The sequence below is a fragment of the Vicia villosa genome, unplaced genomic scaffold, assembly GCF_029867415.1.
Source record: "Vicia villosa cultivar HV-30 ecotype Madison, WI unplaced genomic scaffold, Vvil1.0 ctg.000843F_1_1, whole genome shotgun sequence".
NCBI classification, from domain to species: Eukaryota; Viridiplantae; Streptophyta; class Magnoliopsida; order Fabales; family Fabaceae; genus Vicia; species Vicia villosa.
Window position 1 is genome coordinate 495,551 of NW_026705373.1, and position 13,831 is coordinate 509,381.

Genomic DNA, 13,831 nt, shown 5'->3' on the forward strand with positions numbered 1-13,831 from the left:
GATGTTGTGATGTTGTAACTCTCATAATATATGAGGAAACTCATAATCCATTTCATTAATAACTGAAGTAACATTACACAAAAAGATGTGATCCATTACATAATTGAAGTGATGTCACAAGTTGCACAAAAAGTTGTGACCTATTATAAAAGGAAATTTCTTTACCCACCTCCCTCTTTTCTTGGTCACCTCTGGTGAAAAACCCAAAATACCCTCACTTCGGAAATGCATTTCCGAAACGCTTATTTTTTTTTTCAAAATTTGTCTTATTTCGGAAATGCACTTCCGAAAATACGAAAAAAATGTGTTTTCGAAGATGCATTTCCGAAAACACCCCCTTTTTTGGGTTTTCGGAAATGCATTTCCGAAAACACCTTTTTTTGGGAGGGGGGTGTCTTTGAATATACACTTCCGAATTTTTTTTGGGAGGGGGGGTGTCTTTGGATATACACTTCCGAAATATTCCAAGACCAAATTGGTCTTGGAATGTTTCGGATATACACTTCCGAAAGAATTCAATAATTATTAAAAAATTAAAATCAAGGTGAATCAATACAATTAATAGGTATAAAATCAAGGTGAATCAATACAATTAATAGGTATGAAATTTCCTAAACAATTTTAAAGTTAAAATTTATTTTTCTAACTTATATAAATCAAAAACATCTTAATTTCATAAGTAAATTTTGAATTATTTAAAATTAAATATAATATATAAATATAAATATAATATATATATTATAAATTAAAACACTCATTGTTTTAATTTTTATAATTATTATATAAATGTATAAATATATTTATAATTAATATATAATAATTATTACATAAATATATAATAATTTTTATAAATATATAATAATTATTATAATTATTATATAAATATATAAATATATAAATTAAAACACTCATTTTTTTTAATTATTTTTGTAAATATATAAATATATAATAATTATTATAAATATATAAATATATAAATAAAAAATTATAACTCATTTTGTAAGTGAAATTATTTTAATTATTTTAATTAAAATTATTTTAAATTTTAAAATATGAATCAAAATAGAATTATATAATAATTATTATTCATAACTCATAAATTATATCAAAATATATAATTATTATTATTCATTACTCATAAATTATATCAAATTTATGATAATTGAATTAATTAATATCCTAAAATTAATTTTTTGGATTTTTTTTTGTTGTTTCGGAGATGCATCTCCGAATTAGTCAAAATCCTAATTTTGGGATTTTTTCGGAAATGCACTTCCGAAGTCTGGAAAAATTTAGAAAAAAAAATATTTCGGAAATGCATTTCCGAAGCGGGGTAAAATGGGGTTTTCGCTGGGGGTGACCCCATAGGGAGGTGGGTAAAGAAAAAATCTTATAAAAAGATTTGAACCATTATATATTTAAACCATGATCAAAACAATGTGATCCATTACACACCAAAAGTACTCAAACCATTACACACAAAAAGAACATTTTACTACATGTTTAATCAATGGGTCAACACAATAAGTGATTCTTTAATTGATGCTCTCTTTTTCTTCTTAACCTTGATACTACTTTTGGGCAGTTGTCAATCTGCCGTTGTTTTCCTTTTTCATGTTCTTGAATTGTACCCAAAAGTCTCACGACTTTTACACTTTAAAGTTGTCAAATTCTTAGGTAGTATATTGTTTGAACATGGTTTATCATTAACTTTGTTTCCATTCTTCTTTGATCTACCTGGAGCTCTTCCCACGATACATGGATTAATTGATTCCCTATTAGATGCAAGTCAAAGTCTTAGATCGTTGGATGGTAGAATATTATATGAGTTGGTCTATTGCACACTAAAATAATAAATCAATTTCATCAAAACTTATATCAACATACTTAACAAAAAAAATTCACAACATACCATTATTCAATTAAGAGTAAAAAATCAACATACTTGAGACAATATTTGGGATCTTCCTTAACCTAAGACGAGGGTGCACCATGAGAGTACGACATTTCACCGCTAACATTGAAATGGAAGTTAGGGTTTCAATTTGGTATATTTTTTCAGTCTCAAAAAATAATTTAGAATTCGTGATATTACTTGGACGGTTTCAACCTCATCTCCCTTCGGTGGACGTTTTTTATCCGCAAAAAATAATAAAATAAATGACTTCTCACTTTATCTTCTTATTTCCCTTCGAATTTTATAATTTGTGAAAATGGTGAGAAAAAAAAGAATTGAGTTTTATTTAAAATATTTCATTATGTATTAATAATCTAACATAAATAATAATTTATTTTTGTTTAATTAAAAAATAATAAAACAAATAAAAAATACATTTGTCTCATGCCACGGCATAAAAAATATGTGATATATAACCAAGATATTTAAATACAAATTAAAGAATCCGATTTCAAGAACATGACAAAATAAGGGAATTTAACTTTTATTTAACAATGACATTGAACATTTCCATTTTCCTCTCTCTCTTCATTTCAACTTTAATTTCAATTCTTTAGTATACACTACATATATGTTCTATTAGCATAAAATTATTAAGATTTGTACCAAAAGATATATCTTTCCAAAAAAAGTCATTTATCAAGTTGTGGATCCAAACTTAAATAGCATAAGCTTGAAGTACTAATTCTTCCATTTGTTTAATAAAACAGAAACGCGTTCATTATTCTCTCTCTTCAACTAGTTTTTGTTGAGTTTTTCTATCATGGTTCCAATGCCAAAATTTTCACTTCATGTCTATTTGAGCCAAGCAACAAGACCTTTGGATCAAAGAAGATCAACTCCTCTTGGTGGCACTAAATATCATTCCCATCACATACTCAACCAGGTTTGCTATGTTATTATTACATGCAAATATATTATATTTTGAGATGGAACTTGTCTTCTGAAAGAAAGGCATTATTTTGAATGGATGTAGGAAAGAAAAAAGTCATTTGGAGTTTATGCAACAAAATCGGAAACTAGGGAATATCATTCTCATAGACTACCAACCCCACTTCTGGATACTATAAACTATCCAACTCATATGAAGAATCTTTCAAATAAGGTGAAATATATAACTCATAGCATATAAGCAATTTGACATAATATTTCGAAAATAATTTTTGACAATCATTTCAATGGTAAATGAAGTTAAAATATATGCGGTTAACTATGATTGATGATTGATGATGTAACATTGATTTATACTATATATGCTTTATAGTTTATAATTTATAATAATATTCATCCAAGTATTTATTTTACTAATTACTATTTGTATTCAATACTTGGTCTACAATTATTAAATTAAATTAGTTTTATTTATTTATGTTACTTTGTTATTTTACTATTTATGTATATTACTATTTCTGGTCCTTTCAACTAGTTAATATACTCGCATTACAATATTTTCTAAAATAAAATGCAATATATCCAATCTCGAATTGAAAGTCTACGGTCTTGTGAAGAATATTTTTTTTAATAATCATGTTTTAAAATTAAAATACATTAATAATTAGGTTTTCAAAAAAATTATGTAAATAATCAGGTTTTAGAAATGGTTTAATTGGACATGCCAAATGAGATGGCGCATGTGTAACACCCCAAATTCTACCCGAAAATATCATGCGCGAAATCAGAGTATTTTAAAAACTATCAACAAGTATTTGGGATATCACATTTACTTCATATTAACAACTCATAAACAGATACATAGCACTTTAATCTCAGATAAGCATAAAACAACTTATAACAGCTCTTCGACAAACCAACTTCATTTTAATATGCAGCGGAATCATAACATTCAGCTTTATAAACAAATCATCTTATTTAATCGGAAACAAATTCAAACATCATAGTACTTCTCAATATCCAATTTGGAACTCAACAACTAAAACATGAACAACATAGAAACAACAATATAGACAACCCCCCGAGTGCTACGTATCAGAGCGACACACCAACTGGAGTAACGACAACTAAATCTTCATACTTGAATACCTGCACGTTACCAATATAAAGGCAACGGCGAAACAAGAGAAAAGGGTGAGATATCAAATCATATAAGTGGGCATATGATAAATTGCATGCTAGGATTCAGACATATAAAATCATCACATCACAAGTATCAATAGCTACTATACACATCATACTTCTACAGTTCATTAATCTCACATACTTTTCATCACACAACAAGTCATAATCATGTAAATAGTATCATCTAATAAATTTCACATATTCAAGTAAGCACAAAATTCAATAGTATAATACTCAAAAGATTCAATACTATTATCCCAAATATATACACAATCCATCATTATCACATATTCACACGTTTAACCAATTATATATCAAAACATCACCAATTTCAATTATCACATCTCATGTACACATGACAATCACATAAATGCATATATTCAAACATCATTTAACCTCAATGTGACTCAATGCAAGACATGTGACTCTATGCATGTGGTACCCAATGTGGACCCAAAGTTCCACCGCTTCCGATTCATATAGAATCTAGCCACGCTTCAGATCCGGACAAGATCAAAGCCACCAAATGTAAACATATAGTTTACCGCTTCCGATTCACTTTAGAATCTAAGCCTCGCTTATGTTTCAAAGCAAACCACCTTTGTTTCAAGGCATCCATGATATGAATGTATGTACAATGTTAATCAAACATATGCAATTAAGATCATCTCTACCATCTTAATATTTAGCATATCACAATAATTCAACTCGATGAATTATCCACCAATTGTACACAACATTCACAACACATACATATCATTCACATATAAAAGGTCAATTAATCAATTACGATTTACAAAATCCAATTAACACTAGTAACCATACTATCTCATGTTAATTCTCATTTTGCCAATTATATATGAACATACACATTTAAAATCAAGCGATTAATCATTAAAATTAATGCTATCCAACTACCCACAGAGAATCAATATCAAAACAACATCATTGACATAATAATATATATTTCTCAACATACATACTCAATCAAAACACAATTACGGATAAATTCTCAAAATATCGTAATTTACCGACAAACCAAATAGTTAATCTAATTCCAAATTATATTCTAATCAATTAAACACATTGAAATTAATTCAACTATTAATTTAATCAACCAATTAATAATCACACTATATTAATTTAATTCACTTCTATTTCTACTCCATTTCCAATTTCTAGCATTCTATTGTTCAAGACCATTTTTATTGAAAAGAATATCACGCTAGCTTTCTAACGCCTCGAACGGAGACTCAAACGGAGTTACGGTTCAAAAGATATGAATTGTTAAAGTTCCAATAAAAAAACAAACACCGACGTTATACACTGACAACTCTAAACATGTCAGAATTACTCGAAACAAATAAAAATACTACTCTTAATAATTCAAAACAACTCTGACAACTTATTATCGACTCTAACAACTCTATTGACAACTCTAACAACTCTATTGACAATTCTATTGAATTATACATATCACATAATTGATAATCGGTTCATTGATAATATTTTAATCATGTTTTATTAATAATATTTTTAGTCATGTTTCAATAATAATATATAGGGTTAATACCTATTTTGCCCCCTGTCATATAGGGCGCATTTGAAAAACCCCCCTGCAAAATAAAAAGTTGCAAGAATTCCCCTAACAATTGAAGAATCTCTCGTTTTAAACCCTGTAAAAATTTTCTTTTGAAAATAAACCTTGCCACTTGAAAGACTTTATCATTTTGAACCCTGCAAATTATTATTTTTAGTAAAATCAACCTTTCCTGTCATATTCCAGAGGGTTTAAAATGACATAATCTACAAGATTATAAGGTTTAAAATGAGTGAATCTTCAAATGGCAAGGTTGGTTTTAAAAACAAAAATTTTACAAGGTTTAAAACGAGAGAATCTTCAAATGTTAGGGGAATTCTTGCAACTTTTTTTTTTGCAGGGGGGTTTTTCAAATGCGCCCTATATGGCAGGGGGCAAAATAGGTATTAACCCTAATATATATGTAGATATTAGAATGATCAAACTAAATGTCTCAATTATAGTACAAGCACATTGGATATATGCTTATAGCAGGTGAAGAACGAACATATATTGACTGCCGTCCGCCAATTTATAATGCCGTGTCAATTTGGAACCTAAACCACACTTAAGATGGAAGGTACCGTCCGTTATCATTAGAAGTGATGACCTGCTACACTCATGTTTGGCACTTGTCATGGACATTTCTTATATATCCCAATACTCACAACAGCAACAAATGGCAACAACAGATACAAAATTTCAAGTTTTCGGAACAATTAAACATACAACCACAAAATCTAAATCCCTAATTTCCAGCAATAATTACCACAAGCAAATGCAATAAATCTACATACCCAATTCCCACATACAATTGTTCATGAGCCCCATTATAAGAAGAGAACCCCACCCTTACCTTATTCAATTTGAGGCAACTTGTTGGGTCTCCAATTTGGCACCATAGATGGAAATCTTCAAGCTTTGTTCATCTTCTCCAAAACTTGCCTCTTTCTCTTCTATTCTTGTTTTCTCCAAAAATGACAACTACTCTTTCTCATCTCTAAAACCCTAATTTAAAATCCAATTTGGGCTTAGTGGTTAACAACTCTTATTTATTTAATATCCTCCAAAATCAATTTAGGCCCAATAAGAGATATAACTCAATAACCAAAATATCACTTGTAATAATAATTCCTTCAATATAATAATTCCGACTTATAAATAATATTATTCTTAATATTATTTTCCAAATATCCGTCTTCAATATATATAATTCCAAATACGCCCTTAAATAACACCGACAATCCAAATTCGACTAAATCAATTATTTAAATCCTTCAATAATTTAATTAACCAATTTAATTAAATTCGGGGTGTTACAGCATGCACCTAAAATTTGAATGGTAGCGTTAGATGAGATGACGTTTAGGTTCATATGAAATCTGCGAAGCCAATTCATATGACGCCTAGGTGCATTCTTAATTATTTTTTTAAAAAAAAAATATTTAAATAATATTAAACAATTTATAAATAAAATTTAATTTTTTTTTAATAAAACGATTACATTGTGGAAATAAAAATTACATATAATCTAATTGCCCCGTTATCCTAGTAACTCGTCCTCTACGAAGTTTATGTTGTGGTTGGGTCGAGGGTCTTGCGAGATCAATGCGATCAGGTTCCATGATATTCGTCAGGTCACCAAATCCTTAAGATTTGCTGTCAAAAAGTCGGTTACCCATGTTCTCAAAGTTTGATTGTGTTGGTGTGGGTATGGATTGGATGGGTGGTCGGTAGCACTAGTCGTTTGAATTAGGGGAGTAAAATGAAAATAAATCTTGTGGAGTTTGGCAGTCAAATGTGTATTGCGTGTGTTGGGTGCTACGATGAAGGGATTGTTGCGTGTATGTTGGGTCGGTTGGGGAATACTCCTCATGTTCTCCTAGGTCTGGCCTAAGGTGAGAAGTGAATGGACCCACATGGGGTTGTTGGTTGTATGGCACAAACTCTTGGTATTGAGTTTAAGTATGTGGCATTTGTTGGTCTTGGTGATGTGGTTGGGTGCTTGTGGATCGGTATCGCCGTTGTGTTGGTTGAGTGATGGAAATGTGTTGGGTTTGCTGTTAGAGTTGTATGTTTGTTGGTAATGTTGTTGTGTATTGGACGAAGACGCAACTCATTGGACCTCGAGTCTAAGGAGATACCATGGTGACAAACATGTTGGGTTGGCTGGAATTTCTTAATGCATGTCGAACTGCATTTTGACACGGTCATTGTGGTGCATCTTCATAACATTGAACCGAATGATCGCAGTTTTTACAGTCAAAATTGTTGCATCCTCGAGGCTGGGTTGATGGTTCAAACTCTAATATGGTCTCCAAATAAACTACAAAGAAAAAATTTATAAGAATGATAACACCACCTACGCACATTACAAATTTTAATTTTTAAGGAGATGAACCATCATCAGATATATTCTACAACCCGTATATGTAGTCAGATGAACAGTTAAAAGAGGGAGACAAGTTTCCTTCAAAAGAAGAGTGTGTGCCAACTATAAAAAAGTTTCACATGGTAAACTCTGTGGATTTTAAAGTAGATCGCACAAATGCGGAGAGGTACAAAATTCGGTATGTGAACGCGTAGTGTATATTTAGGCGAGCAACATCATACAAGTTGAGAGGTGATTCTTGGGTAATAGGCTCTATTTCTCAAGCCTAGACTTGTGTTACCAATAATCAGACACAAGATCATCGTAAACTAAGTTATGATATTATATGCCAAGAAATCTTACCTCTCGTAAGCAATGATCCGTTATTGAAGGTGAGTACCATAATCTTTCACATCACTACGGTATACAATAATACTCTTTCATACAAAAAGACGCGGTTAGCAAAGACCAAGGCGATTGAAAAAGTATACGTCCCTATCATTTTTGACATCTTCCCACCAACGTTGAGGTTTTCCGGTGGCAAGTGAGGTGGTCGTTCTTTGTCTCTGAATTCTTCTACTGACTTTGCCATCTTGGATGTCCCCGTCTAACCATTGGATCAAGTCTCTCTTAAGACGCTCCAAGGAATGGATGTGCAAAAATTTCATTTTAATCGGGGGTTTGGTAGCCAGGAAAAAACCATACCCATCTCTTGTGAAAATCATGTTAGATGTCATGATGGAAAAATTTGAGAGAAAGTGAGAAGGCGTGTGAAGAATGGTGGAGGAATGAGATTTTTTTTTTATATATAGAAAACGCACATACACTCATGTGCCATATGAGATGGCGCCTCGTCACAAAAACTGCATGCACGCGCCAAGGCATTGCATGCGCCATCTCATATGGCGCCTAAGTGCAATTTTAGATGCATGTGCCATATGAGATGGCGTGTTCACTTAAACTATTTCTAAAACCTGATTATTTGCATAATTTTTTTTGAAAAGTTGATTATTAATATATTTTAATTTTAAAACATGATTATTGAAAAATTTCTCTTGTGAAAGTCTGTCTAGGTCTAGTTACGGCTTATTTAGATAGAGATGACTAAAGTTTTTTTAAAGTCTATTTAGTTTAAAAAAAAATGTAAACTACTAATTATGAAAATATTTATTAAGTTTATTAATTCCACCTACTTAAATAAATATAAATAAAATACTTTTTGTCAATATTTTGTATCAATATTATTAATAAGATTTTTTATTTATATTAATTATAAATTTGTAAACTTTTTAGTGGATGGGTTAACCAATATAATATGTGTTAGTTAAACTAAATTAATGGAAACTATTGGTCAGATTCAATCCGTGCATTTCTTTGTATTTTTTCCTTCTAATATATTAATATAAATAAGCTTATAAATCAAAAACTTTAAAAAGTTATTAATTTTTCGGTAATTTAAACATATTAATTTTTTTGTGATAAAAAAAACATATTGATTTTTTATAATTTAAAATATTATTATAAATTAGAATTAAAATACAATATTATATAAAATTAAATCCAATAAAAATATCATATTAAATATAAATATAAAATTAAGCACAATGTTTTTAAACAATTAGGCCAAAGAGAACCATCCAAAATTTATAAAAAACAAAGAAAACTTTGAATCTATAGCTAGGTATTTCTAGTTTGTTCTTATTACATTACTTGTAAGAAAACTAGGAGTTATAGACCAAAAATGAAGGCAATGAAGAGAGACCAACATTGGCAAGAGAGTCTGCGGAATCGTTACCTTCTCTATAGATGTGGAAAACTATAAGGTCATGTTTTTATGCATAGGCTAAGCAGTTGAGCCACTAATTTCTTAGAGACCAAGGAGTCAAGGCTTGGTTTTTGACAGCCAAAACCACTAGTCGAATATATTTCCAGTCAAAGGTTGGAGTAATGGAGATGATGAGCTAGCTTAATGGCTCGAAGAGCACCAAAGACATGTGCAAAGAAAATGTAAACAAAAGCCTTGAATTGTTCAAATATACATATCTGAGAATCGTATTTAATGTTGTTAAAATTGTGATATAGGAATTGAAACAACTTGTGGATGAGCTGCGTTCAGATATTATATTCAATGTTTCTGAAACTGGAGGTCATTTGGGATCAAACCTTGGTGTTGTTGAACTCACTGTTGCTCTTCACTATGTTTTCAATGCTCCTAAAGACAAAATCTTGTGGGACGTTGGTCATCAGGTTACTTGTTATATATTACTATCAGCATAGTATTTGGTTTTGACACTTGATCATAATAATACAAACCTGAGTGTGTGTGAATTTTGCAGTGTTATGCTCATAAAATTCTCACTGGTAGAAGGAATAAGATGCATACTTTGAGATTGAAAGATGGATTAAGTGGTTTTACAAAAAGGTCTGAGAGTGAATTTGATTGCTTTGGCACTGGTCACAGTTCAACAACAATATCAGCAGGGTTAGGTATTTCTGTGATTCATATCTATATATGTGTTTCTAGGAACATTTGGTTTTATGATTTGGCTCATTAAATTCCGACTATTTTACTGCACAAACAGGAATGGCTGTTGGAAGGGATTTGAAGGGAGAAAATAATAATGTGATCGCGGTTATAGGTGACGGTGCTATGACGGCCGGTCAAGCTTTCGAAGCCATGAACAATGCTGGTTATCTTCAATCTGACATGATTATTATTCTGAATGACAATAAACAAGTCTCTCTACCTACTGCTGATCTTGATGGTCCGATACAACCTGTCGGTGCTTTGAGTAGAACTCTTAGTAAGTTACAATCCAAACAAATTGTTGGACCTTTGCATAGTTGCATGATTAGTGGTTCTGGATCAACACTATTTGAAGAGCTTGGACTTTGCTATATTGGTCCTCTTGATGGTCATAACATTGATGATCTTGTTGCTATTCTCGACGAAGTTAAGAGTACTGAGAAAACTGGTCCTGTACTAATCCATGTTGTCACTAAAAAAGGCCTTGGATATCCTTATGCAGAAAGAGCGGCAGATAAGTACCATGGTAAAGAAAACACAATTTCTCTATAGAAAGCATATGATTAATGTTTATGATATGTGTCTTACATTGTGTAATTTTGCAGGAGTTGCCAAGTTTGATCTTGCTACTGGAAAACAGTTCAAGGGCAAGGCTCTTACGCCGGTACTCACATCATGCTTCGCTGATGCTTTGATTGCAGAAGCAGAAGTTGACAAAGACATTGTTGGAATTCATGCTGCAATGGGAGGTGGAACTGGCATGAATCACTTCCTTCGCCGTTTCCCTACAAGATGCTTCGATGTAGGGATAGCAGAACAACACGCTGTTACATTTGCGGCAGGTCTAGCTTGCGAAGGTTTTAAGCCTTTTTGCACTATTTACTCATCCTTCTTGCAGAGAGCTTATGATCAGGTAGTGTAATTTAATACTCTTCATGATAAAGTAACACTAAATTTTGTAAATAATGCTTTGAGTATATATTTCGTGTCCGTTCCAAGGTGGTGCATGATGTGGACTTGCAAAAGCTGCCAGTAAGATTTGTGGTTGACAAAGCTGGATTCGTCGGAGAAGATGGTCCAACACACTGTGGTGCTTTTGATATCACCTATATGGCATGTCTCCCTAACATGGTGGTGATGGCTCCTTCGGACGAAGCAGAGATGATCCACATGGTTGCTACTGCTGTTGCCATTAACGATCGACCTAGTTGTTTCCGATTTCCAAGGTCCAATGGAATTGGTGTTGAATTACCACCAGGGAATAGAGGCACTCCTCTTGAGGTGAGTTAGAATTTTGGCCACAATTGAAAAACAGTTTTTGCAAATGAGTTAAACATTTATAACTTGTCATTTTACCAGATTGGAAAAGGTAGGATATTGATTGAAGGAGAAAGAGTGGCCCTATTGGGTTTTGGAACAGCAGTACAAAACTGTGTAGCTGCAGCTGCCAAGTTGGAACAGCATGGCTTACATGTAACGGTGGCCGATGCACGTTTCTGCAAGCCATTAGACCATTCCCTCATTCGCCGCCTCGCCAAATCACATGATGTTTTGATCACTGTGGAAGAAGGATCAGTAGGAGGATTTGGATCTCATGTTGCTCAGTTCATGGCCCTAGATGGTCTTCTTGATGGAAAATTGAAGGTATCTATGAATCATTTTTGTTTTTCTAACTTGGCCTTAAATATTGAGCTAGTTGCTGGAAATTGAAATGTGTTTGATATTATGCAGTGGAGGCCAATGGTTATTCCTGATGTTTATATTGACCATGGCTCACCTGCTGAGCAATTGGCTGTGGCTGGTCTCACATCATCTCACATAGCAGAAACAGTATTCAACATTCTTGGACAAACAAGAGAGGCACTAGAGATGGTTACTAAGACATGAGAAATAGAAAATACTAGCATGTTTTTTGTTTGATAAACTTTTATCAATCTAAGTTAATGATTAATTTGTCCACAAATTTCAAGTTAGTTTTGTAAAAAAAAAAATATTAAGTATAAAAATCTAATATGGTATTAAAATATATATTTTTCTATTCATCCATCAAATTATGTAACTCTTTCACATTCATTTTGCTGGATGAAGTACATTAATACAAAAATATAAAACAGTATCTTATACCTGTTGGAAAAACAGACAAAAAAAAAAAAAACACAACTAATTTTTTTTTGTGATTCGGTGTTTTTTTTTTTTAAATAAGATGGTGATATATATAAAAAGAAACAGTACAAAACGGGGAACCAGTTAGCCCCAAATTACGCAAACCTAAAGAAAGGTATACCTAACCTATTCTTTACAAAATCATTCCTCATCCCCAATGGGATGGAATCTAAAATAATGGTAGAGCCAATGCCGAGCGCTAAATTAGCCAAAAAATTGGCACAGGAGTTACCTTCCCTATAGATGTGAGAGATAAATATATTCGTAAAGTTAGCTTGCTGTAAGCAGAAAGACCAACGGGTCCTAAAAATAAAAGGCACTAATTTGTGGTTGGAGAAAGCTTTGACGACCAAGGAAGAATCGGTTTCAACCCAAAGCTTTTGCCAACCCCTATCGATGGCTATCTCCATGGCACGAACAACCGCACCAAATTCCGCATGAACCGAAGAATTGCAGCGAATATTTTCCGCGAAAGCAAGGATGAAGTCTCCTCTATAATTGCGAAACAAACCAGCACCGCCAGCATTAGAAGAGTCATGTAAGAAGGCCCCGTCGCAGTTGCACTTAATCCATCCAAACGATGGAGGAGTCCAAATCACTTCAATTATGGAGGGAGCCAGTGGCGGAGCCAGAAATTTTACGCAGCCTGGGCAAAAGCTTTATACCATTGATTATTCATCTGTTTTAATTTTCACACTCTATTTTTACTAATTTGCCCTAATTTTGTCCATGATTTTGTCTAAAAATTGACTATTAAATTGGGGGAAATTCAAAAAAAAAAAATAGGGGTGGAGCCCGGGCACCTGCCCGGGCTAGCTGGGCCTTGGCTCCGCCCCTGGAGGGAGCTTCAGGAGGGATAATGTTGACTTTAAATTCTTTGATAAGAATGAAATCCAGCATGTTGATAGTGGAGGCTTTTTTTAAGAGTTTCCGGATATGTAATTTTAGTATTCAGAATATTTCAACAAAAATATTTTAGTATTCAATATGTAATTTTTTAAAAGATAAATTTACAAACTCTCTAAGTACCGGTAAATTCTTACAAACTCTTTTAGTATTCTAATATTCTAGGGACACTAGTCTCAATCATTCAAAACATACAATATAAATAAAATATTCTATATAATTAAATAATTCAAATAGGGTGTTATAACTCTT

At 32.2% G+C, this 13,831-nt stretch overlaps 1 protein-coding gene across 1 annotated transcript; it reads left to right on the forward strand.

Moving 5' to 3' along the window:
- The first annotated feature begins 2,720 nt into the window (after positions 1 to 2,720).
- Positions 2,721 to 12,445, forward strand: LOC131631542 (probable 1-deoxy-D-xylulose-5-phosphate synthase, chloroplastic). The gene is made up of 9 exons (XM_058902337.1): positions 2,721 to 2,843; positions 2,934 to 3,062; positions 10,066 to 10,230; positions 10,320 to 10,470; positions 10,566 to 11,036; positions 11,116 to 11,423; positions 11,510 to 11,791; positions 11,870 to 12,154; positions 12,242 to 12,445. The coding sequence occupies exons 1-9, from the start codon at positions 2,721 to 2,723 to the stop codon at positions 12,395 to 12,397; spliced, it is 2,070 nt and encodes a 689-aa protein (XP_058758320.1). The 3' UTR covers positions 12,398 to 12,445.
- Positions 12,446 to 13,831: the final 1,386 nt, after the last annotated feature.